General features: G+C 43.8%; 1 protein-coding gene across 2 annotated transcripts; it reads right to left on the bottom strand.

The window, feature by feature from the left end:
• Window positions 1–1443: 1443 nt before the first annotated feature.
• LOC135531267 (UDP-glucuronosyltransferase 2B13-like) lies at window positions 1444–27500 on the bottom strand. Of its 2 annotated transcripts, XM_064959391.1 has the most exons (2): window positions 26892–27500; window positions 1444–3058 (listed from the first exon to the last, which is right to left on the bottom strand). In XM_064959391.1, exons 1-2 carry the CDS (start codon window positions 27495–27497, stop codon window positions 2078–2080), a joined length of 1587 nt encoding a protein of 528 aa, XP_064815463.1. In that variant the 5' UTR covers window positions 27498–27500; the 3' UTR covers window positions 1444–2077. The 2 variants fall into 2 exon arrangements, with proteins under 2 accessions (XP_064815463.1, XP_064815462.1); XM_064959390.1 differs by lacking the exon at window positions 26892–27500 and having other exon boundaries at window positions 1444–3292.

Raw genomic sequence — 27500 nt, 5'->3', positions numbered from 1 at the left:
TACAAAACATTAGAAACAGCTGTTTTTTCCTTGACATCGACTGACTAGGTGAATCGAGGTGAAAGCTAGGATCCCTTTTTGATGTAATTTGTTAAATCCACTTCAATCAGTGTAGATGAAGGGGAAGAGACAGGTCAAATAAGGACATTGAAGCCTTGAGAGAATTGAGACATGGATTGTGTATGTGTGCCATTCATATGGTGAATGGGCAAGACAAAAGATTTAAGTGCCTTTGAACGGGGTATGGTAGTAGGATTTGAGTGCCCTGGTTTGAGTGTCATCTATAACTTACATATCTGAATTGTGAATTTTGTCGGGTCGCCCAAAAAGTGACATATTGCAGCTGGGATTTTCATGCTCAACAGTTTGTTTCAGGAATGGTCCCCATCCAAAGGACATCCAGCCAACTTGACACAACTGTGGGAAGCACTGGAGTCAACATGGACGAGCATCCCTGTGGAATGCCTTTGACACCTTGTAGAGTCCATCCCCTGGCAAATTGAGGCTATTCTGAGGGCAAAATGGTAACTCAATATTAGGAAGGTGCTCCTAATGTCTTGTACATTTACATTGTTTCTGTTTAAACACATAAACAGACCTACCCATATCAATTATTTGACAGATGCGATCATTAACATAGAATCCCTTGATGAGAGGGGGAGTTCAATGAGCTAATCTGAGTGAACACAATGTTTTTGTGTCTGTGGACTTTCACCAATTTGTACATGTTTGCCATATACAATATGTTTGTGAGAGCTGGGGCCACCAATATATACGAAAAATGTATGCACGCATGACTGTAAGTGACTTTGGATAAAATAATCTGCTTAATGGCATACATTGTTATTATTTAGCTGTACAAATGCGAAATCACCAGTGTACATTGAACTCGGAGATTGTACATTGTACTATATCATAATGTATGTATGAGTACAACTTAACTGGTGTTAAAATAACAGTTTTGAAAGTTTTTACTCTCACTGTTTATTATATTTAAACACTGTAGGGTGTAAAGCCTTATTTGTATATTTACCAGTGTGCCTTTTGAGGGAATGATCGAGTTACCACCCATGACTGTGTTTGTTAGTGACAGAGGTTGTTGCATTCGTTCATTCACTTCCAGGCCTGTAGCCTTTACGAAGTGAGTGCCTAAGTGTTATCATTTAATTAAGATTAAACCTTTTATGACAATACATTACATATATGTTATGGCCTTTCTTTGATGGCCTAGTTTCTCCCTAACACAGCGGTCTGAAATTGTTGGCTTTCAAGCCACATCAGGCCTACAAATCACATTATGCTGGTTGGCAAAGTATGTATCTTTCTGTAGCAAGAAATCAATAATTCAATCAATGTACATGCAAAAACACAGATATTGAAACAAATAATTCTAAACATCAACCTGCAATAGAGCATGATGTGAAATCTGATAATGATGGGCAGGGTTTTATTTATATTTTTCTACTCTACACAGAGTAAAAAAAAAACATTAACACTGTGAATTTAACACTTACAGTAAATGTTTTCAGTGTGGCATTGAATCACAAAATGCACAAACAACTGGAAATACTTGACAAATAAATATATTCCACACTAAATTACACATTAACATTCTATTATGTTGGCATCAATTCAACATTATACATTTTCATGATTCAAAGATGCACTATGCAGAAATCGCTCTGTCATTTCCTGGATGATAAAATTGTAATAGTACGCCTAATTTCAGTTTATGTGACAAAACAAACACGTTTAGTGTAAATAATCATTGTACCATCTAAAGATTGTGAAATATATATTTCCTTAACGAATAATATTGCATTTTCAGCTGTTTGAAGCTGGTGTACAAAACCTAAAGCAAAATACGCAAAAACTAAACTTAAACACGGGAATCATAGAAATAGCGCCATAGAATATATCTACGGTATCTTAGACTTGCTTTCAATGAGAATGACAGATCTATAACACACATATCCATGTGATTTTTGTTGGTTCACCCTAAAAGCTACATATTACAGCTTTGATTCATACTTATCCTATTATTTTTGTGTACCAGAATGTGGAGAATTGGATCTGTTCATTCACTTTTAATCTTTCTTTTCAAGCAACTTCTAACGCTTAAATATCTGACTATTGCAACAAGAAGAAGAATAAGCACTACTACAACAGCCAACAATATCAGGACAACATCTACAGAGTGGTAGGAGTACCAAGGCATTCTGTAGGACTCTGTATGCAGGTGAGCAGCACCTTTGTGTCTCATGACAAACTCAATCCAGAAGAGGGCAGTGTCCAAGGGTTCCATTGGCACGTCCCTGTGTAGCCTGGAGAGTCTCTGCATGTTCGTTCTGTAGGATGGCTCATCCAGAACTTCCTGCAAGGCCTCCAGGAAGTTATAGTTCTTGTCTACTGTTGCCATGGATAAAAGCTTCGCTCCTCCTCTTTTTTTCAGACGAAGGAGGTTGTCATATTGATCAAAAAACAGAGGTAGACCCACAACAGGAATTCCATGGTAAATAGCCTCTTGAACCGCATTTGTTCCTCCATGAGCTACAAACAGCCTCGTCATTGGATGTCCTAACAGATCATTTTGCGGCATCCAGTCAACTAGTAAGGTATTGTTGCCCAGAGTAGCTGGCCTGTCTCCTTTGTGTCTCCAGATTACCTTCTGAGGTAGTTGGGCAAAAGCAGCAGCTATCACATCAGCTATATCATGTGGAAACTCAGACACAAAAGTCCCCAAAGACATGATAATGACTCCATAATTCCCAGAACTCTGAACAAACTCCTCTAGTTCTTGGGGAAGAGGCTTTGCAGGTTTACATTGGAACCCTGCCATATAGATAACATTAGGCATGGTGGGACGAGGGAACTCAAACACAAAGTCAACTCTCATGAGCCATAGATCAGCCCCCTGTAATAACTCATAGAAGTCCACACCTGGTTGGAAAAACTCATCACAAACAGCCTGGTAATGTGGCTCGATTACAAGTCTGTACTGAACTTCCCAAAGCAAATAGAAAATCATATTCTTTACTCTCTCTGTGAAGGTCATTTTGTGTGAGAGCCCTGATCCAGTCATTGGAATATAAGACATGGGGGTTGGCGCAATGGCTAAATGTCCCTCTCCACTGGTTATCCACCGTACATTGTAGACTAGAGGTAGCTGAAGATAATGAGCCACCAAAATACCAGTCCCCCATGCTGGGTCAGTAAGCACCAGGTCATACTGGTTCTCCTCCAGGGTCTTCATTAAATCCTTGTCTTCCAATACAGCAGTTGCCATGTCACATTCCAGTCCATGAACCTTAGACATGGCAGAGAACATCTCGATTTGCAAATGTATAAAGTTTAATACAGAGCTTGTTCCTCTCTCTAGGTATTGTAATAGAACTGTAATGTAGAGACTCTTCTTTAACATACCAACTTTGAGTTGTCCGTACTACGGTGATGGTGTGTCCCTGAGAATGAAGAGCCTTGATCAGAATGTCCATGTTCACCCAGTGACTACCTTCTAAGGGAAATACCAGAATTTTCCCACCATCGTAGATTCTCCAAGAAGCAACCAGTGAAGATATGAGAAAGTATAAGCTTATGCTTCCATTGTAGCTTGCCATCTTTCATCTGAATGATAGCAGAAATCAGACGGCAGGTTGAACAGAATGCAAAACAATAACTCTTGTTGTTCTTTCAGGTGGACTCTGACCGACTTAAAAAGGATTGGACCCTTTTTTTCTATTTTCACCTAAAATGACATACCCAAATCTAACTGCCTGTATGCATTTTTTGGTACCATTTGAAAGGAAACACTTTGAAGTTTGTGGAAATGTGAAAGGAATGTAGGAGAATATGACACATTATAGCACATCTGGTAAAAGATAATACAAAGAAAAAAACAACAACCGTTTTTGTCTTTTTTTTGTATCATCTTTGAAATGCAAGAGAAAGGCCATAATGTAAGTCCAGCCGAGGTGCAAATTATATGTTGGCCACTAGATGGCAGCAGTTATGTGCAACGTTTCAGATTGATCCAATGAACCTTTGCATTTCTGTTCAAAGTCTTGTATCAAGACTGCCCAAATGTACCTAATTTGTTTATTAATAACGTTTTATGTTCAAAACTGTGCACGCTCCTCAAACAATAGCATGGTATTATTTCACTGTAATAGTTACTGTCAATTGGACAATGCAGTTAGAGTAACAAAAATGTAAGCTTTCTGCCAATATCAGATATGTCTATGTCCTGGGAAATGTTCTTGTTCCTTACAACCTCATGCTAATCGCATGAGCCTACGTTAGCTCAACCGTCCCGCAGGGGACCCACCAATCCTGAAGAAGTTTTAAGTCCCCAACTAAGTCTCCCAGTGTCTAACAGACTCACAGACTTAAAAGATAATCTCAAGACACCTTTCTAGTACAAAGAGATGGTCTTAGAAGCTGGAAAGTAGGACAATTAATTCACTGTAACAATGATTTGTCTCCTAAATTAACTGTATCCCACAAGCCAAACAGTTGTAGCTTTTGATCATACAAGAGCATTCACAGCTGAATTCTTCAGTGAAGCTTATTCAAAGAGGATTATAATTACTCTTGCTTGATCTTGTTATGTAATATTGTTTTTCTGAGAATGTAGCCACTGTCAAAAAACTGGCAATTTATTTTGTATTTTACCAACCTAGGGCCCAGTTAATTACTACGGTTTGGCCATTATTTTAAGAAATTATAAAAGAGTAATGTAAGGGTAATATACTGTAAAAGGGTAGTGTATATAAAAAGGTAATATATTTAAAAATGTAATATAAAATTGTAATGTGTATAAAAGAGGAATGTCGACTTGAATATAAAATATAATTAAATATAAATATATTAAATATAAAAGGTAAAGGGGTCATATACATATACTTATTTACTGTACACTTATTTATAAAGGGGGGGATTAAAAGTTATTTATTCACCACTGTTAATTATTAGCTAGTCTCATGTGGCCAGCCTTCCATAATCCTGTCTCGTTAACCGTGAGAAGCCTGTTTTTCAGAGGCAAGAAAATGCTTCCCAGCATTACACACTCCTGCCACCATCATTACACACACCTGCCTTCCCTCATCACGAGCTTCAGCAATTATTGGACTCACCTGGACTCAATCACCTGTGTTATTACCTGCCCTATATCTGTTTGTTACCAAGCTCTGTTCCCTGCTTCAGGATTAATGTTTGTTTGTCTTTGCATACCCAGTTCTGACGCTGTCTCCGTTTGATGTTTGTTCCATATTAAATGTTCGACTCCCTGTACCTGCTTCTCTTCTCCAGCGTCGGTCCTTACTTAACCTGGATAATTGTATTCATTGTTATACTTTGTGAGATATGTCTATAGGGAGGTATCTTCCTTCCAGAATATAGAGGGATTATATCATATAAAACAATTGTATGTTCATTTAATCTAGAAACAGATACAGCAACATAGAGACAATAATCCCTCATTCATATCAAAAATTATGATGGAACTAGAATCCATTGCTCTCCCACACCCACATGTGAGTAAGTGTCTCCATCTCTGCACTGACTGTCGTGTCTCTGAATTTGTTGTGCTCAGTGCACTTAGTCTCAGTTGACCTCGTTGGCACAGGCTGGGAGGGCTTTGCAGTCAGAGGTGCAGTTGCATGTGACAATCAGAGGATGGAGACAAATACACAATATGGAGAAGATTAATATAGACAGAGAATTACAGTAAGACTTCAAAAACCTAAATTCAGTACTGTATGATTGATTTTGTATCATAACAAACACAATATTCTCTCATGCCAACCGTGTCATTGATACTGCAGGGGCAGACTGATTCTCTGTAACTCTATGGGATCATACCTCTCTGACCTCGTTCTCCCTGACCACATGCATGGTGATGTAACGGATAGAGTCCAAAGCAGCCTGCAGGTTATTCGTGGGGGAGAGATGAGGCGTGGACTTCATAATGCCCCCTACTGTCCCCTCTCTCCCTGCCAGTCCTGCCCCCTCTCTCCCTGCCAGTCCTGCCCCCTCTCTCCCTGCAAGTCCTGCTCTGGCCCCACCGGGGGTAGCATAGCGGTCCACGTGGCTGTGCATACACAGCAGCTTAGGCAGCCTGTGCAGGAAGATACGACGCACCCAGGGTGCCATGCCTTGGTGCATGGACGTGGAGCAGTGGTGGATGCTGATGGCAAAGACGGTGATAACAATGGAGAGCGTGACTGTTACGGATACAGTTATCCTGTGTGTGTGTGTGTGTGTATCCTGTGTGTGTGTTTCTTTTCTCTCCTTCTCCCCTCACAGGTGAAAATCTTCACTCCCCAATCAGTCAACAATCAATCATCAATCAGAAGACACACCTCCTATTTCCTAACCTATCACAGTTCCTTCTCCATGGTTTAAAAACCCCATCATGTGTTTGTTCTAGAGCTCAATCTCTCTGTAAATGCCATGTCTGTAGGTCTCTGTGTTTCACTCTTGCTTTGTGTCTTAACCTCTCTTTTGTTTAAACACCTCAGAGCACTTTGTCATCACCTGTGAGTATTGTTTTTGGTTATGGTGTCTGTTTGTTGCTGGTGGGAAAAGGGGGAAACGAAGACAAGTCGCCCATGGGCATACACTACCCGTAGGTGAACTTTGTTAAATACACTAGTTAGAACTGGGCGGACCACCCACTGTATTTTTAGTTAGTTAGTTAGCTGTTGTTAAAGTAGGCTAGTCTAGCTTAGGGGTGTTTTTGAATACTTATTGTTTCTTTCCTTGGGTCCAGCTCAGCCCCTTTTCCTGCTCCCCCCATTACCGTGTGTTTATAAATAAACCTGGAGTTTGACGGTAGATTTCTGTTGTCGTGGTTATTTCGTTCACACTTTTACTTTGTCACAATAATAATTTGCATGAGTTATGTTACGGGTCTCATTACCATCCCCCCTAGACTGTCGGGCCAAAAGGGATTCGTAACATAAGTGGTGCCTTATCCGGGATCTGTCATAACTGACACCCATGCCGCTCATGTAGATTGTTGTAGTGGTATAGTTCAGTGTTGATCGTCATATCTGAAGTAGCATTAGTGTTTGCTATTTTCTTTGGCACTTGTGAAGTAGTGTAAAATGACTACTTTTGATTTGAAATCTTTTTTGGATAACCCTTCGTGGGAGGTTTTTGACAAATGTCGTAGAGTTGATTTAATGACCTTGGCTGACCATTATTCAGTATCGATTCCGGCAGAGTTTAGTTAAGGCGGAGGTGATACGGCTAGTATTAAATGTATTGTTGGAAGAGCAGGTGCTTGTGTTACCGCTGCCTGAGCCTACTACCCCTGTAGCGGATGTTGCTGCTCCTGTAAGACCATTGGTGTCTGATAATGAGGGAGAGGCTAAAACACCAGCCACATTGTCCCGTTTTGATCCACTCTCCCCACTGTCAAATGGTGATGCCAGGAGGGCTGTCCGTTTAGCACAGTTCCAACTGGAGGTGGAAGAGAGAGCCCAAATTAGGCGAGAGACTCTCCAGTTGGAGATGTGTAAAATAGAGGCAGAAAAAGAACGAGAACAACGGCATTTGGAGATGTGTAAAATTGAGGCAGACAGAGAACAAAGGCAGTTGGAGTTCAAAATGCGCCAGATGGAACTTGAGGCAGAGACAGCAAGGCTAGCCTCCGGTCCTACTGTGCCTGTTTGTGAGCCGTCCTCACCTGCTGTGTCCTCAAACACGTTTGACATTAGTAGTCAGATTGCCTTAGTACCTTTGTTCAGAGAGTCAGAGGTTGACTCCTATTTTTGTGTATTTGAGCGTATAGCCGTAGCATTGAAATGGCCTGAAGAGGTATGGTGCCTATTACTTCAGTGTAAATTAACTGGTAAAGCCCAAGAGGTTTTGTCAGCGCTACCTCTGGAGGACAGTTTGAATTATGAAGTGGTCAAAGCTACTGTTCTTCGTGCCTATGAGCTTGTGCCTGAGGCATACCGACAGAGATTTAGGTCTCATAGAAAGTCTTCTAGTAAGACTTATGTGGAATTTGCTAGAGACAAGGGAAATCTGTTTGATAAATGGCATGCTGCTAGTAAGGTAACTGATTTCAACTCTCTCCGGGAGTTAATCTTGTTGGAAGAGTTTAAAAATTGCTTACCCGAACGCATTGTAGTTTACCTAAACAAACAGAAAGTATCCTCCCTGGCAGAAGCGTCTGTGTTGGCAGACGAGTTTGTGTTGACGCACAAGAGTGTGTTTTCGGCTCAAACTGAGAGTAGAGCCACTGAGTTTCCTACCTTTAGTCCTAGTCGGCCAGCAGTAGTATGTCAAGCACGCCAGAAGAATGAGCGTCCATGTTTCTATTGTCATAAAGTAGGACATATGATTAATGATTGCTTCCTGCTTAAACACAAACAAGGGATGCCTCTTCGTGCCAAGCCACCAACAGGTGTTGCTCTAATTCGTACGGTTGTGAGGTCTGCAACAAAACAGGTGCCTCAGTGTAACTGTAGTTTGAAAGTCTCAGTCCCCGACAGCAGTTATGAACCATTCATTTTCGAGGGGTTTGTGTCCCTAACGAATGACGAGGCGTCTCAACGACCGGTTAAAATCCTTAGAGATACTGGTGTGGCGCAGTCGTTTATATTGTCTGATGTGTTGCCCTTATCTAACGATACATACTGTGGTTCCAGTGTGTTAGTGCAGGGTATTGAAATGGGTTTTGTCCCAGTGCCATTGCACTTTGTGAAAGTACACTCTGAGTTAATCAGTGGAATATTCAGAGTGGGGGTACGCCCTATGTTGCCAGTGAAAGGTGTGACCTTTATAATGGGTAACGATATTGCCGGAGGAAAGGTAGTACCCGTATTGGAAGTATTGGATAAAAGTGACCACTCTCTCTCGAATGAGCTGGCACAGAGTTATCCACATGTGTTCCCCACTTGTGCTGTCACTCGTGCTCAGGCACGACAAGAGGGTGATGAGATAGATTTGTCGAACACTGTTCTGTTCAAAGAGGTTGATCAAGAGGATGGATTGTGTGATACCTCTGAGAAGCTGATCACCTCTGACAAACAGCCCAGGAAAGAATCAAAGAACGTTGAACTTATTGCTGATGCAATACAGTTACCAGTCACTCGTGAGCAGCTGATTGCTAACCAAAAGGTTGACAACAACCTTGCTAAATGTTTTTCTAGTGTTGTCTCATTGGAAGATGTGAAGAAGAAGAACGTGGCTTACTTCATTGATGGTAATCTCCTCATGCGTAAATGGAAATCCCATGTTGACGCGGATGGAGATTGGAATGCTGTTTACCAAATAGTGATTCCTACAGCCTTTCGACAAAATGTGTTATCCCTTGCTCATGATCACCAGTGGTCTGGTCATTTAGGAATCACAAAAACTTATGATCGGATCCTTCGACATTTCTTTTGGCCGGGTTTAAAACAAGATGTGGCTCAGTTCTGTCGGACATGCCACACATGTCAGATAACAGGAAAACCAAATCAGGTTATTCCTCCCGCTCCTCTTTGTCCCATACCTGTCATAGGTGAACCATTCGAGCATGTGGTGGTTGATTGTGTCGGACCGTTACCGAAGAAAAAATCGGGTAACCAGTTTTTGTTAGCTATAATGTGTATGGCTACAAGATACCCCGAGGCCATTCCTCTGAGAAGGATTACAGCCCCGGTAGTGAGTAAAGCCTTAATAAAATTCTTCACGACATTCGGGTTACCTAGGGTGGTACAAAGCGATCAAGGTACCAATTTCCTATCCAAGCTCTTCAGGAAGGTGTTAAAATCCTTGTCAATTACGCACCATGTGTCAAGCGCCTATCACCCAGAGTCTCAGGGTGCACTTGAAAGATGGCATCAGACACTGAAGTCTATGCTACGTACATATTGTTTGGAATCTGAGAAAGATTGGGATGAGGGAGTTCCTCTAGTTTTGTTTGCTGCTCGTGAAACTGTGCAGGAGTCCCTAGGTTTCAGCCCGTCTGAACTGGTGTTTGGTCACACAGTGAGAGGACCAATGAAAGTCCTTAAAGAACAGTTCTTGTCCCAAGAGTTGTGTACCAGAGATGAGAATGTGTTGGACTACGTTAGTCGCTTTCGTGAGCGCCTACACCAAGCTTGTGCTCTCGCAAAGGAAGCTCTGTCTTCCTCACAGAGGAGCATGAAAAGACACTATGATAAAGAGGCTGTTTCTCGTCCACTACAGCCAGGTGACCAAGTACTGGTGTTATTACCTGTTCCAGGATCTTCACTGTCAGCTCGTTTCTCGGGTCCTTATTTAATTGAAAAGAAAATAAGTGAAACTGACTATGTGCTTCAAACTCCTGATAGACAACGCCAATCTCGTGTGTGTCACATTAACATGTTGAAAGCTTACCACACCCGACCCATCACACAGTTAGAGAGTTCAAAAACAGAGGAAGGTACTGCTGTCTCCTCTGCTACTACTGCTATGATAGTGGACTGTCATATTGATGATGTTGATGGCTTGGAGTTGCGCAATACTCAGCAGCAGTGTGTTAGATTGCCCAACTCAGAAATGCTGCTGTCTATCCAATCCGGTCTGGTTCATTTAACGGATGAACAGGCCAATGATATTGTGAGGCTACTACACAGTTTTCCATGTCTCTTTAATGACGTTCCTACTCGCACAAATGTGTTGGAACATGACATTAATGTTGGAAATGCTACACCTATCAAGCAACACCCATATCGTATCAACGCTTCCAAGAGGAAGATAATGAGGGATGAGGTGAGATATTTGTTGGAGAATGACCTGGCTAAGCCAAGTTCAAGCCCTTGGAGTTCTCCTTGCATTTTGGTTCCTAAACCTGATGGTACGTCCAGGTTATGTACGGATTATCGAAAGGTAAATTCTGTCACAATGCCAGATTCGTTCCCGTTACCCCGACTGGACGACTGTATTGACACTATTGGTGGTGCTAAGTATGTAACTAAGTTAGACCTCTTAAAAGGTTACTGGCAGGTTCCGTTAACTTCATGTGCTTCTGAGATTTCTGCCTTTGTGACCCCAGACAACTTCCTACAGTACTCAGTCATGGCTTTTGGGATGCGAAATGCACCAGCCACCTTCCAACGACTGGTTAACTCCGTATTAGCTGGCGTTCCTAATTGTAGTGCATACCTTGATGACCTAGTGATTTATTTGTCTGAGTGGTCAGATCATGTTGACTCGCTAAGGGTAGTATGTGAACGGTTGGCAGCTGTTTCTCTAACCGTGAACTTGGCAAAGTGCGAGTTTGGGAAGGCTACTGTTACCTATCTCGGTAAAGAGGTTGGCCATGGACAGGTGCGCCCTGTTGATGCCAAGGTCTTGGCTATAACTGCATTCCCTGCACCTACCACCAGACGAGAGCTACGCCGCTTTTTAGGGATGGTTGGCTACTACCGTAGCTTCTGTAAAAATTTCTCTGCGGTAGTTGCTCCATTGACCAATTTGCTTAGTCCGGCTAGATCATTTGTGAGGTCCCCTGATTGTAAGAGAGCTTTTGAATCAGCGAAAGCCCTCTTATGTAGTACACCTGTACTTGCTGCTCCAGATTTTGAACAACCGTTCAAACTTGAGATAGATGCTAGTGCCAGAGGTGCTGGTGCTGTTCTACTGCAGCAGGACAAGAGTGGAGTGGATCTTGCCGTTTGTTATTTTTCACGTAAATTTAATAAATGTCAAACAAACTATGCGACAATAGAACAAGAAGCTCTTGCTTTGTTGTTGGCTCTGCAATACTTTGAAGTATATATTGGTTCCAGTGCCCTACCCGTGATTGTATATACTGACCATAACCCCTTAGTTTTTCTCCACCGAATGTACAAACAGAACCAGCGCCTTATGCGTTGGGCGCTGATTGTACAAAATTATAATTTGGAGATCCGCCACAAAAAGGGTTCTGATAATGTGTTGGCAGATGCTTTGTCTCGTGTGTGAAAATGATTTCTGTATGTTTTGCAAGGTTGTTGCTTTGTTGTGAGTATTCATTGAAATACTGTAGTCGCAACCCCTAGGGTTGCTCTTTTAAGGGTGGGAGTGTTACGGATACAGTTATCCTGTGTGTGTGTGTATCCTGTGTGTGTGTTTCTTTTCTCTCCTTCTCCCCTCACAGGAGAAAATCATCACTCCCCAATCAGTCAACAATCAATCATCAATCAGAAGACACACCTCCTGCTATTTCCTAACCTATCACAGTTCCTTCTCCATGGTTTAAAAACCCCATCATTTGTTTGTTCTAAAGCTCAATCTCTCTGTAAATGCCATGTCAGTAGGTCTCTGTGTTTCACTCTCGCTTTGTGTCTTAACCTCTCTTTTGTTTAAACACCTCATAGCACTTTGTCATCACCTGTGAGTATTGTTTTTGGTTATGGTGTCTGTTTGTTGCTGGTGGGAAAAGGGGGAAACCAAGACAAGTCGCCCATGGGCATACACTACCCGTAGGTGAACTTTGTTAAATACACTAGTTAGAACTGGGCAGACCACCCACTGTATTTTTGGTTAGTTAGTTAGCTGTTGTTAAAGTAGGCTAGTCTAGCTTAGGGGTGTTTTTGAATACTTATTGTTTCTTTCCTTGGGTCCAGCTCAGCCCCTTTTCCTGCTCCCCCCATTACCGTGTGTTTATAAATAAACCTGGAGTTTGACGGTAGATTTCTGTTGTCGTGGTTATTTCGTTCACACTTTTACTTTGTCACAATAATAATTTGCATGAGTTATGTTACGGGTCTCATTACCATCCCCCCTAGACTGTCGGGCCAAAAGGGATTCGTAACAGTGACAAAGATCATGGTGAACACCAGGTACTCCCCAATCAGAGGGATGACCTTGGAGGAGGACGGAATTATCTCCTCGATCACGAGAAGGAAGACTGTGAGTGACACCAGCACAGAGGTGCACAGGGAGATCTTCTCCCCGCCGTTGGAGGGCAGGTAGAAGACCAGGATGGTGAGGAAAGAAAGGCCGATACAAGGGATAATAAGGAAGAGGGTGTAGAAGAGCGGCAGTCTGCGGATGATGAAGGAGTAGGTGATGAAGGGGAAGTGGCAGGATCCGTCCATCCTCAGACCACGGCTGCCTGTTGCTTTCACTATATCCCATTCGCCACTGTCAAAGTAGTCCCTCTTATCCACATGAAAGTCCTCCAGGAGGATGTCAACCTGTTGAATGAATACAAGGTTAGAAAAGATGAAACATCAACAGACGTATCTTCCCTTCAACTCCCCAAAGTATTAACAAGAGATTAACACATTTCTGACATCAATTAATGACTGTATGGTCATTAATATACTGTAGACTGTTTAACAATGCTGTGTAGGCTACAACCTGTGAGCCATCATAGGTCCAGGAGCCAAACTTCATGGAGCAGTTCTGCAGGTCAAAGGGGAAGAAGGTGACATCGATGATGCAGGCTGACTTGTAGTTAGCGGGCTGTGTCCAGGTGATGGTGCCATCATACTTGACAACAGCCTTGGTGACAGAGCCCTCAAAACGTCCATCGGCACTGTGAGAGGAAAGGATTCACATCTGTTTATCTTCGACGGGGTTGAATCAGGCTTTTCTTGATGTGTTGGATTCATTGAATTTTGTGCTGTTTAAAATATAGTCTATGCTGTGTAGGGCTGCAAAGCTAATGGTCATTTCCCAAAGTTACTGGAATCTTCAGTCATTTTGGTAAATCACAGAAAATCTATGGCAACCTATCGTCATTTTCATAATTTCTACTTGAAAAATGTATATATATATTTTTTTAAAGAATACATATGTAGTATTAACACAACCCAACCAAGCTACACTGCCTACTTAACCCGAAAGCCAGCCGCACCAATGTGTCGGAGGAAACAACGTACACCTGGTGACCGTGTTAGCGTGCACTGCGCCCGACCCGCCACAGGAGTCGCTAGTGCGTGATGGGGCAAAATCATCCCTGCCGGCCAAACCCTCCCTTGTCCCAGACGACGTTGCGCCAATTGTGCACCGTCCCATGGGTCTCCCGGTCGCGAACCCAGTATCTCTAGTCGCACAGCTAGCACTGCGATGTAGTACCTTAGACCACTGCACCACCCGGGAGGCTATTAATTGATCAGCCACAGAGGGCCAAAGATTGTTACAGACACCTGTGATAATCTGAAGTACCCAAAAGGGCCACGAATCTTGTAATAGATTACATAAAATCCCTGAAAATCCTTAGAAAGTTTCCAGTATTGTACAGTGCTTGACTTGGAATGGAAGTAGAGCAGGAGCTGTATTTTTCAAGTCGGTCCTTAGAGATTATGCTATAGACTTCTGATTATTCGCTGTTAATGGTTTAAACATGCCACTTTGTTTACATACCCTACATTACTCACCTCTTATGCATATACTGTACTCTATACCATCTACTGCATCTTGCCTATGCCGTTCGGCCATCGCTCATCCATATATTTATGTACATAGTCTTATTCATTCCTTTACACTTGTGTGTATAAGGTAGTTGTTGTGAAATTGTTAGATTACTTGTTAGATATTACTGCATGGTCGGAACTAGAAGCACAAGCATTTTGCTACACTCACATTAACATCTGCTAACCATGTGTATGTGACAAATAAAATTTGATTTGGATTTGATTTGAACTCAGACTTCTCCATGACCTTTAATCTTACATGGGGAACGCAGGATGCTGACTGTTTAAATTATTTTTTTTACTAATTTAAATTTGACCCAGCTGATTCAAGCCCACTCGTCCAAACTTAAATGACTCTACGAAATCGACTTTGATTGACCTCATATTTACAAATACTCCAGAGAAATATGCTGGGAGTGGGGATTTGCTTTAGATATTAGTGAACATTGGCCCATTGTATGTGTCAGGGATATACAGATGCCACGATCCAAACCTTGTTTTATCAACAAGAGGAATTTTAAAAAATTCAAAGAACAGGCTTTTTTGTGACCTTTATTTTGGGACTTTGATTGCATTGCATCTATACCTGACCCAGAGTTGGCTCTGAACCACTTCACAAATGTTTTCAATAAACATGATAAACATGCTCCCTTTTAAAAAACTGAGAATTCAAAATCAGTCTTACCCTTGGTTCAGTCCAGAGCTATCTGAATAAATATACAACAGAGATGCTGCCTGGGCCAATGCTAGATTCACAGACTCGGGTCCAGACTGGCAGTCTTTTAGGCAATTGAGAAATCTGTGTGTAAAACTAGTTGAAAAAGCAAAATCGGATTATTATGTTAATATGTACACTATTCTGTGTGTACACTACCCTGTATGTACACTATTCTGGAAAGCTGTTAAATCGCTGAAGGGTTGTGTCTCCTCTTCTCTCCCATCAAATTAATTTAGATTCAGGCACTTTTATTGACAAAATTGATCATCATTAATGCATTTAATCACCATTTTATCTCTGCAGGCTTTATATTTGAATGTATTTCAAAGCCAGCTCTTGAAAAGAGTAGTTCGTATGTAGATGGTGAAAATCTATTGAATGATACTGAAATTGCTGGTCAGGAGTTTTCCTTTTGGAAATTCACTGATAAAGAAGTCCTGGATGCTTTGTTAACATTAGACAAAAAAAATCTACAGGGGCTGATCATTTGGAGCCTGGTCTGCTTATGTGTGCAGACGTATTGCTGACTCAGTAGCCCACATTGGTAATTTAACATTGTTATCAGGAAGTATTCAAGAAGCATGGAAATCCACATATGTGTGGCCACTCCATTACGGTGGGGATACAACATTTACATTTACATTTAAGTCATTTAGCAGACGCTCTTATCCAGAGCGACTTACAAATAGGTGAATTCACCTTCTGACATCCAGTGGAACAGCCACTTACAATAGTGCATCTAAATCATTTAAGGGGGGGTGAGAAGGATTACTTATCCTACCCTAGGTATTCCTTGAAGAGGTGGGGTTTCAGGTGTCTCCGGAAGGTGGTGATTGACTCTGCTGTCCTGGCGTCGTGAGGGAGTTTGTTCCACCATTGGGGGGCCAGAGCAGCGAACAGTTTTGACTGGGCTGAGCGGGAACTGTACTTCCTCAGTGGTAGGGAGGCGAGCAGGCCAGAGGTGGATGAACGCAGTGCCCTTGTTTGGGTGTAGGGCCTGATCAGAGCCTGGAGGTACTGCGGTGCCGTTCCACTCACAGCTCCGTAGGCAAGTACCATGGTCTTGAAGCGGATGCGAGCTTCAACTGGAAGCCAGTGGAGAGAGCGGAGGAGCGGGGTGACGTGAGAGAACTTGGGAAGGTTGAACACCAGACGGGCTGCGGCGTTCTGGATGAGTTGTAGGGGTTTAATGGCACAGGCAGGGAGCCCAGCCAACAGCGAGTTGCAGTAATCCAGACGGGAGATGACAAGTGCCTGGATTAGGACCTGCGCCGCTTCCTGTGTGAGGCAGGGTCGTACTCTGCGGATGTTGTAGAGCATGAACCTACAGGAACGGGCCACCGCCATGATGTTGGTTGAGAACGACAGGGTGTTGTCCAGGATCACGCCAAGGTTCTTAGCGCTCTGGGAGGAGGACACAATGGAGTTGTCAACCGTGATGGCGAGATCATGGAACGGGCAGTCCTTCCCCGGGAGGAAGAGCAGCTCCGTCTTGCCGAGGTTCAGCTTGAGGTGGTGATCCGTCATCCACACTGATATGTCTGCCAGACATGCAGAGATGCGATTCGCCACCTGGTCATCAGAAGGGGGAAAGGAGAAGATTAATTGTGTGTCGTCTGCATAGCAATGATAGGAGAGACCATGTGAGGTTATGACAGAGCCAAGTGACTTGGTGTATAGCGAGAATAGGAGAGGGCCTAGAACAGAGCCCTGGGGGACACCAGTGGTGAGAGCGCGTGGTGAGGAGACAGATTCTCGCCACGCCACCTGGTAGGAGCGACCTGTCAGGTAGGACGCAATCCAAGCGTGGGCCGCGCCGGAGATGCCCAACTCGGAGAGGGTGGAGAGGAGGATCTGATGGTTCACAGTATCGAAGGCAGCCGATAGGTCTAGAAGGATGAGAGCAGAGGAGAGAGAGTTAGCTTTAGCAGTGCGGAGCGCCTCCGTGATACAGAGAAGAGCAGTCTCAGTTGAATGACTAGTCTTGAAACCTGACTGATTTGGATCAAGAAGGTCATTCTGAGAGAGATAGCGGGAGAGCTGGCCAAGGACGGCACGTTCAAGAGTTTTGGAGAGAAAAGAAAGAAGGGATACTGGTCTGTAGTTGTTGACATCGGAGGGATCGAGTGTAGGTTTTTTCAGAAGGGGTGCAACTCTCGCTCTCTTGAAGACGGGAGGGACGTAGCCAGCGGTCAGGGATGAGTTGATGAGCGAGGTGAGGTAAGGGAGAAGGTCTCCGGAAATGGTCTGGAGAAGAGAGGAGGGGATAGGGTCAAGCGGGCAGGTTGTTGGGCGGCCGGCCGTCACAAGAAGCGAGATTTCATCTGGAGAGAGAGGGGAGAAAGAGGTCAGAGCACAGGGTAGGGCAGTGTGAGCAGAACCAGCGTTGTCGTTTGACTTAGCAAACGAGGATCGGATGTCGTCGACCTTCTTTTCAAAATGGTTGACGAAGTCATCTGCAGAGAGGGAGGGGGGGAGGAGGATTCAGGAGGGAGGAGAAGGTGGCAAAGAGCTTCCTAGGGTTAGAGGCAGATGCTTGGAATTTAGAGTGGTAGAAAGTGGCTTTAGCAGCAGAGACAGAGGAGGAAAATGTAGAGAGGAGGGAGTGAAAGGATGCCAGGTCCGCAGGGAGGCAAGTTTTCCTCCATTTCCGCTCGGCTGCCCGGAGCTCTGTTCTGTGAGCTCGCAATGAGTCGTCGAGCCACGGAGCGGGAGGGGAGGACCGAGCCGGCCTGGAGGATAGGGGACATAGAGAGTCAAAGGATGCAGAAAGGGAAGAGAGGAGGGTTGAGGAGGCAGAATCAGGAGATAGGTTGGAGAAGGTATGAGCAGAGGGAAGAGATGATAGGATGGAAGAGGAGAGAGTAGCGGGGGGAGAGAGAGCGAAGGTTGGGACGGCGCAATACCATCCGAGTAGGGGCAGTGTGGGAAGTGTTGGATGAGAGCGAGAGGGAAAAGGATACAAGGTAGTGGTCGGAGACTTGGAGGGGAGTTGCAATGAGGTTAGTGGAAGAACAGCATCTAGTAAAGATGAGGTCGAGCGTATTGCCTGCCTTGTGAGTAGGGGGAAGGTGAGAGGGTGAGGTCAAAAGAGGAGAGGAGTGGAAAGAAGGAGGCAGAGAGGAATGAGTCAAAGGTAGACGTGGGGAGGTTAAAGTCACCCAGGACTGTGAGAGGTGAGCCGTCCTCAGGAAAGGAGCTTATCAAGGCATCAAGCTCATTGATGAACTCTCCGAGGGAACCTGGAGGGCGATAAATGATAAGGATGTTAAGCTTGAAAGGGCTGGTAACTGTGACAGCATGGAATTCAAAGGAGGCGATAGACAGATGGGTAAGGGGAGAAAGAGAGAATGACCACTTGGGAGAGATGAGGATCCCGGTGCCACCACCCCGCTGACCAGAAGCTCTCGGGGTGTGCGAGAACACGTGGGCGGACGAAGAGAGAGCAGTAGGAGTAGCAGTGTTATCTGTGGTGATCCATGTTTCCGTCAGTGCCAAGAAGTCGAGGGACTGGAGGGAGGCATAGGCTGAGATGAACTCTGCCTTGTTGGCCGCAGATCGGCAGTTCCAGAGGCTACCGGAGACCTGGAACTCCACGTGGGTCGTGCGCGCTGGGACCACCAGATTAGGGTGGCCGCGGCCACGCGGTGTGGAGCGTTTGTATGGTCTGTGCAGAGAGGAGAGAACAGGGATGGATAGACACATAGTTGACAGGCTACAGAAGAGGCTACGCTAATGCAAAGGAGATTGGAATGACAAGTGGACTACACGTCTCGAATGTTCAGAAAGTTAAGCTTACGTAGCAAGAATCTTGTTGACTAAAATGATTGAAATGATACAGTACTGCTGGAGTAGGCTAGCTGGCAGTGGCTGCGATGTTGACACCACAGTAATCAAGTCGTTCCGTCGAGTGTACAAATGATCTTGACAACTATCGCCCCATTTCAAGACTACCTCGTTTAGCTAAGATTCTTGAATCCTTGGTTAATGCATAACTTTGTTCCTTTTCATCTGATAATTGTATTCTTAATATAAACCAATCAGGGTTTATGCCTGGGCATAGTACTACCACAGCAACCACGCTAGTTATTAATGATCTTGTCAATGCCTTGGATGCTAAAAAGAACTGTGCTGCCTTGTTTATTGATCTGTCAAAGGCGTTGGACACTGTTGATCATTCTGTTTTACTGAAGAAATGATCAAGGGTAGTCCTGGGATATACAGCCTGTTTATGGTTTCAGAATGATCTTAGCAACATAACTCAGGCCATCTTCATAGATGGGGTTAAATCTGAATTTCTTGAGATTCATAAAGATGTTCCTCAGGGTTCGATTTTGGGTCCATTATTGTTCACTTTGTATATTAATGGCATAGGAAACACTGTTAATAGTTGTAACATTCATCTCTATATGCAGATGACACAGTTTTGTTTTCCTGTGCCACCTCAGTGCAGTAGGCCATTTGTGAACTTCAGCATGACTTTGATTCAATTTAGAAATCACTTAGTGTTAAATACAAGGTAAACCAAGCTCACTGTCACGGTCGTCATAATGAGGAGACCAAGGCGCAGCGTGGTAACCGTACATACTTATTTAATGAAAGAACGAACACTGAACAAACTATACAAAAACAACAAAACGAACCGTGAAGCTAATATGGCTAGAGCAGACAGGCAACTAAACATAGAATAACAACCCAAAAAACACACAAGGAATATGGCTACCTAAATATGGTCCCCAATCAGAGACAACGATAAAACAGTTGCCTCTGACTGAGAACCAATCTAGGCAACCATAGACATATAAACCCCTAGACATACAAAAAAACCTAGACAATACAAAAACTAAACAAACCACCCTCGTCACACTCTGACCTAAACAAAATAATAAAGAAAACAAAGATAACGAAGGTGACAGTACCCTCCCCCAAAGGTGCGGACTCCCGGCCACAAACCTAAACCTATATGGGAGGGTCTGGGTGGGCATCTAACCTCAGTGGCGGCTCTGGTTCTGGACACCGCCACCCTTCTTTACACTGAGTCCGCTCTTGTAGCACTGACCCGTGAATCATCGCCGGAGGCTCTGGACTGCGGATCCTCGCCGTAGGCCCCGGGCTGGGGACCCTCTCTGCGTGGATCATCGCCGGAGGTTCTGGACTGGGGACCGTCGCTGGAGAACCCAGACTGGGGACCGTCGCTGCAGACCCCGGGCTGGGGACCGTCGCTGCAGACCCCTGTCTGGGGACCATCGCTGGAGATCCCGGACTGGGGACCGTCGCTGGAGACCCCGGGCTGGGGACCGTCGCTGCAGACCCCGGGCTGGGGACCGTCGTTGGAGGTTCTGGACTGTGGCCTGTCGTTGGAGGTTCCGGACTATGTATCTGTACAGTGGAAAAACACAGACTGTCTGAGCAAGGTGTTGCTTAGGATTTGAACTTGTATGTGTATGTGTGTGCCTAAGAAAATACCGAAGAACAATCCAACTGTTTGAACTGACCTGGCAAGAACTCTGAGAACATTTATGAGGACAGGGAGTACTTCTCAAGGTTTCCCTAATCTCGGGGGAATGGAACTGTCTGCTGGGTAGTGATACACAGTGGTGAGAACTACGGAGAAGGATAAAACTCACCTACTGTTGGTGTGTATGTATGTGCGTAGGATACCTACTGTTTGTGTGGAAGTATGTGCACAGCTATAAAATGGATGTCTTTGTATAATGGACTATCTTTTTGCATAAACTGAGTCTTTGACTAATTATTATTAAACCCATGGTCTTACAGATCTCAGGGGATTGGTCAGAGCTATTTATTGTCAGTTATTATCATTGGGATTGAAAATTCTCGTGACAGTAACATCATTAGTTAAGATAAGAAACATAAGTAACCAAACCCATTCACAGGAATGGATAACATTAGAGATCCCTCCAGTCTCCACAGATTTGGGAAATCTCCGTTGTGTTTTTATGGCCCAAATTTGTGGAATATTCTGCAAAGTTCACTGCAGTTAGATGTGCTGGTGCCACTCGGGCAGTTTCCATTATTGATTGAGGATACAGGTGAATGTGATTGCTTTTATTAAATGCTTATTGACATTTTTATGGTGCCGAATTCTATTGTTTTATACGTTTGTATGTTGTTTTAATATTCTGTTTCTATTGTAATGTGTACATGGCTCTCTTGTAAAATATATGTTTAATCTCAATGTGACTCCCTGTTTGAAGAAAGGTTATATAAAATAAATAAAATAATAGAGGGGAATCCAAGTTGTTTAACGTTGCAGATATATTTAGGCTCTACAGTGCAGGTGGAAAGGCAACAATGAAATGAACGCTTAGTTAGCGATAGCTAACTAGCGAGATAACTGCTACAAGTTATATTTTGAATTGGTGATCTAGTTAGTCTGTCGTTCATTACCGTATACCTTTTGCTGAAATGTTGCTTGCACTCTCTCCTCCAGCAACCGCCCACTCGCACTGGCACACACGCAACCCCACACTGGCACACACCCAACCCCACACTGGCACACACGCAACCCCACACTGGCACACACGCAGCCCCACACTGGCACACACGCAACCCCAGACTGGCACACACGCAACAACACAGACATGCACTAAAGCACATATGTCAGAGTCAAGGCCCGCGGGCCACATCCGGCCCGCGAGAAGTTTTTTACGGCCCCTGGGATGATCTTGATTTATTATTAGAACCGGCCCGCAGACCGCAGCAAGCCGGCAGCCCGCAGATCTTTTACACGCACCAATACTACATTTCCCACAATGCAACGGTGACGCACCGAGCAGTAGGCTGCTTCATTTCAATATTTATTGGCACAGCAGTCGTCAGCATCACAGTAAAATTAACTTTCAGATACCCATCAAAAATGGCAAAACGGAAGGTGGACACTGAGAACCGGGGTTTCAAACAAGGTGGGAGTCGGAGTATATGTTCACGGAGGTAGCTGGAAAACCTGTGTGTCTTCTGTGTGGAGAAAGTGTGGCGGTACTGAAAGAGTATAATCTGAGACGACATTATGAAACGAAACACGCGGACAAAAACAAGAATATGGACATGGAACAAAGGCTACAAAAGGCAGAGGAATTAAAACGAGGCCTCAAATCTCGACAGGCTCTGTTCAAAAAAGCCAAATCACAAGGCCAGGCTGCTGTCAAGGCCAGTTTTATTTTGGCAGAAGAGATCGCTAAATCAGCCCGGCCATTTACGGAGGGGATTTCATCAAAAACTGCATGATTAAAGTTTGTGACGAAGTTTGCCCAGAAAAAAGGCAACTCTTTTTAAATGTGAGTCTGAGCAGAAACACCATTGCCGAGAGAGTAGACCAGTTGTCCATCAATCTAAAAGAGCAGCTTGTGAAAAAGGGAAAAGATTTCATTGCATATTCCTTGGCTGTGGATGAGAGCACCGACATTTCTGACATTGCCCAGTTGTCAATTTTCATCCGCGGAGTGGACTCCAGCCTAAGCGTGACAGAGGAGTTTTTGGCTTTACGTCCTATGCATGGCACAACTACGGGGCATGATTTGTATGAAGAGGTGTCAAGATGTGTAAATGAGATGGAGCTGCCTTGGGAAAAACTCGTGGGTTTGACAACCGACGGAGCACCTGCGATGTGTGGACACAGGAGCGGACTGGTGGCGAAGATACGGGAAAAGATGCAAGAGGAAAACGCGACAGGTGAGCTGACAGCTTATCATTGTATCATACACCAGGAAGCGTTGTGCGGTAAAGCCTTGAAAATGGAGCATGTAATGAGCATCATCACGCGCACAGTTAACTTTATCAGAGCCAAAGGTTTGAATCACCGCCAGTTCAAGGCATTTCTGACGGAGTTAGAAACGGAGCATGGTGATTTGCCTTATCACACAGAGGTGCGATGGCTAAGCCAGGGAAAGGTGCTTCAAAGATGTTTCGAGCTTCGTGAGGAGATTTGTCTGTTCTTGGACAGCAAAGGGAAGAAAATTTGAGCCACTTTCCCAGCTGCCAGACCATGAAAGAGAAGCTCTCTACCAGTGCGTTCCCGAGCGCACAGTTGGCTGATAAAATAGGTATGCTTGCCGCTGACTTTCGACGCCGATTTGCTGACTTTGAAGCACAAAAAAGCAGGTTGGAACTGCTCGGTAACCCATTTGCTGTTGACGTGGAAAGCTCACCACCAAACCTCCAAATGGAGTTGATTGACCTCCAATGCAATGATGCACTGAGGGCAAAATATGCGGCAGTGGGTGCTGCGGAGTTCGCCCGTTTCCTCCCCGACACAATGCCCCAGCTGCGCATCCAGGCTGCTCAAACGTTGTCTATGTTTGGCAGCACATACCTGTGTGAACAACTTTTTTCTTTGATGAACCTGAACAAAACATCACACAGAAGTCGACTTACTGCTGAACACCTCCACTCAATTCTGAGGATTTCCTCAGCTCAGAGCCTTACCCCGAACATTGATGAACTTGTGGAAAAGATGGGACACCACCAAGTATCACCCTCAACCTCAAACAAGTGAACATTACTGTGCAATCACATATTTAGAGTTTTTACTCAGTTCAAGTTTAAAAGTTAAAGTTTAATATTTGTTTTCACTGCATGTTACTTCTCCTTAAACAAAGTGTTGTTTTTGATTAATAGATTTTTGCACTTTATTTTATTGTATTTCAATCCAATTATATTTTAAAAATATTTCAGTTGAGTGGATGATAGAAAATTGCTATTATTGTTTTTTTCTTTGAAGTAAATTTAGCCCACTTTTGCTAAAATAGAAATTATAGGCTACTGATGGTGCCTTGAATACCGGTTTCTTTCATTTAATGTTCATGTTATGGGGATTTTTATATAAAGGAAATTTGTCTTTTGTGTCTGTTGAAAATTAAAGATTACTGACAGAGCCATAAGAAAATATTGCTTTATTTATCTGATCATATTGGAATATATTTGTCAGGTTTTCAGTAGGTTCAATTAGGTTCACTAGACTATATGCGTCATTTAAAAATTTTTCAATGAACATTCGAACAGTCCGGCCCTCGGCTTGTAGCTAAATTTTTTATTTGGCCCTCCGTCCATTTGACTTTGACACCCCTGCACTAAAGGGTCATTCCGATAATGGCTGATATGTCGTTTTTTAAATTGATTGGTCATATTTCATAGTGTGTTTTTATAAATTACATTAGAAACAATTATTAAGCTAATTTCCAAGACTTTTCATGACCTTACAAAACCTCATTTGACAATTTGGAGCAGGTATCATGCCACATTTTCAATCTGCGCTATCTCGAATAGCCTATAATGCCACTCACAGATTCAAGCGGCAAATAAACTTCAACAAAGCAGAATCAGGAAACGAATACCCACTCGCCATTGCTGTTCAGTTAAGATCCCACCTTCATTCTGCTTTGATCAGCATGTTTTACCTCTGTGTGTGAATCTGGGCCAGCGAAATTCTACTTGATTTTTATAGAGAAACTGGTACGCAATTCCCCAAAAATGTGAAGTTCCGGTATGGCGTGCTAACATGGCGTGATAACATGGCGTTCCAGGGTTGTGCTGAAAATCTCCCCCTGCCAAAATTCTCCACCTCTTCGCGTTCTTCGTTGCTGCGACTTGCTTGCTAGTTGAGATTTCTGCTCTTCCAACATTTCACTGATCTAAGAAGCAGAAAGCATTTTTGTCTGCAGTTTTTTGATTTGGCTATTTGTTTCAAGTGTATGTCGCGGTTTGAACCCCGCCTTCAGCACCCGCCCCCGCCCGCACCAGGGGGCGCCCCATGCCGCCCCAGGGCTGCCCATGTCGCTGTATTTGTCATCTCTCATGTCTTATTCGACTAGTATTTTTGAAAGTGTAAGGATAATAATTGAGTTGTTCTGAAATGTTTATTGCTTGCCAACATTTTACTCCCTATATGTTTACTATAACACACATACATGAATTATTATATTCAGTTGCCTATCCTGACTTGAAGTTTGTTCTATAGAAGTTTGTTCTATAGAAACTATTTGACTCTGATGTGTGCCACAGAAAGTATTTGACTCAAAATTAAAGAAATTAGAAGGGGGAGGTTTGGCACAACACCAGACAGCTATTCCCCAAGTCAACCACAGGTAATATATCCTCCCTTTGCAACCCTTGTGTGGAAGACATAGGCATGGTACTTACTTGTCATAGAGCACAATGTCTGGGATCCAGATGGAGTCCGATGGGACTCTGATGGTAGTGATGCCCAGGTAGTCATCAGTGTTCCAGCGTAGCTTCATGTCCAACCATTCCTAAACAGGAGCGAGAGAGAGATAGATGAGTCACCTTTTAATATTTGTGTGGTGGAGAAATGACCAGGCAGGAGATGGAAGTACATTTAGTTTCATTTAGTCAAAACCTCTCGTGCTCTACCGCCCCCGGCACTATAGTGCGCATGTGCATTTCCTATTAGGTGTAGTAACATAACATTGCCATAATACATTACTGCTTAGTAACAGCATAGTAACTAATATGAACAGCTGTAGATCACGGATTCTACACTCCTCCCCCATAGTGTTTAACTCCCAGAGAACAAGGTAAATATGTTAGGGAACTACTAATGCAATATCTGAACAATGCATTCTTAAACATTTTTCAACTACTGGGTTGAAGCAGACTTTTCAATGCCCAGCACAAATCCAGGGGATTATTCTGCCCGGAAGATGGAATTTGTGTCCTAATAACTAACCCAGGTAATGTCCTTTTATCTTTCCTTTAATCTAGGACATATTAGAGAGTTTGTTTGTTTTACTGTCTGTTACATCCTGAAACAGTTCAACTCACAGGTCAAGCTTTTGAGGTGCCCTTCGCTGTCAAATAGGATATCTCCGCTCCTCCTAGGCTTCCGGTGGTGGGCCAGGTTCGGGTGGAAGGTCAGGCTCTGTCTCTCTCGTATGTCCACCGTCAGGAGAATAGTCCTGGGGGTCTCTGCTGGGGCATTGGACCATAGCAGATGATCCACATGAACGTTGACATGGCGATGACCAATTTGGACTTAAGTCAAAGGTCCTCTGCGTTGCAAGATCACACCCGAGTTCCACAGGCGCTTGGGGTGTCTGAAATCACGTACCATCACCCTCTCCCCCTCTGAATTCTCAGACATATTTGAGTGTCTGACATGAGCTTTCTTCTGCTGTAGCTGGTGCTTTGCCACAGTGCTTGACAAGTCTGGTTTCAACAATGTCAGGCGGGTACGTGGTTGGTGTTTCAGAAACAGTTCAGCTGGTGTACATTCCGTTACTGTGTGTGGTTACGGTAAGTAAACAGGAACCGAGGAAGCCTTTGGTGGATGGGCACAGACTGAAGCTTGAGTCTAGTCCAGGCCTTCTTAAAGTTTTGCACAGCTCTGTCCGCTGCTCCGTTTGATGCCGGATGGTAAGGTGGTGACAGGATGTGCCTTACTCCTGCATAGGAAACTGGACGTGGTTTGTGAAAGATTGGCTTGGTTCCTTCTTGCACTCTGACTTTTGCTGTGAAGTCTTGTATTTCGCCGTAGCCATCTTTGAAAAGTTATTTGCCGTAATACATTACTACTTAGTAACTGCATAGTAACTCATATAAACAGATGTAGATCACAGATGATACAACCTTAACATCATTCATGAATGGCCATCTCTTTTTACAAGCGGATTCTTTTGACCAGACCATAAATCACCATAAATTACTTTTCTCCCCCTGAGAGAAACTTGATTCCACTACAGTATACACTGAGTGTACAAAACATTATGAACACCTGCTCATTCCATAACATGGGACTGACCAGGTGAAAGCTGTGATCCCTTGTTGATGTCTCTTGTTAACTCTGCAGCAGGAATCGGAACATAAGATAGCGGTGAGGGAGCAATAACAAAATGACCCTCACCGCCTATAGTCCATCTAACATTGAAAACAAGTGGCACATTTAAATAGTGCGCCAGCACAACACCTCCCCCATTTAATGGGTCTGTCAGAACCAAGTCATACTTGGTTTCTTTAATAGACTGCATCAACTGTTTATTCTCTAACATTTTGATTATCATCTCACACACTTTGCGGTGAATTTCAAAAAACCCGTCCTTCAACTCCATGTCCAAACTAAAACGAGTCCAAGCAGAGTTTCCCTCTCTCTTTATCTGTATTAGTCTTGACACAAATGAGCGAAATAATTCCTCATCAGCTCCACCTGGAATATCAGTTGTGATTGAACTGTAGTGAAGGGAGGTTTCCTTGATGTACCAGCTGTTTGATGGCCTTACTACTGACACACTGTGACCTCTTGAATGAAGCGCTTCAATAATGACCTTCATGTTGACCCAGTGGCTGCCCTCTTGAGGAAACACCAGGACTTTCCCACCATGGACAGCGGGAATAAAGAGGGTCAACAGGGTAACAATGAAGATACCAGGGAGACACATCTT

This window comes from Oncorhynchus masou, unplaced genomic scaffold, assembly GCF_036934945.1.
Source record: "Oncorhynchus masou masou isolate Uvic2021 unplaced genomic scaffold, UVic_Omas_1.1 unplaced_scaffold_1569, whole genome shotgun sequence".
NCBI classification, from domain to species: Eukaryota; Metazoa; Chordata; class Actinopteri; order Salmoniformes; family Salmonidae; genus Oncorhynchus; species Oncorhynchus masou.
Note: the sequence above shows the minus strand (reverse complement) of the source record. Positions and strands in the feature narration are given on the sequence as shown.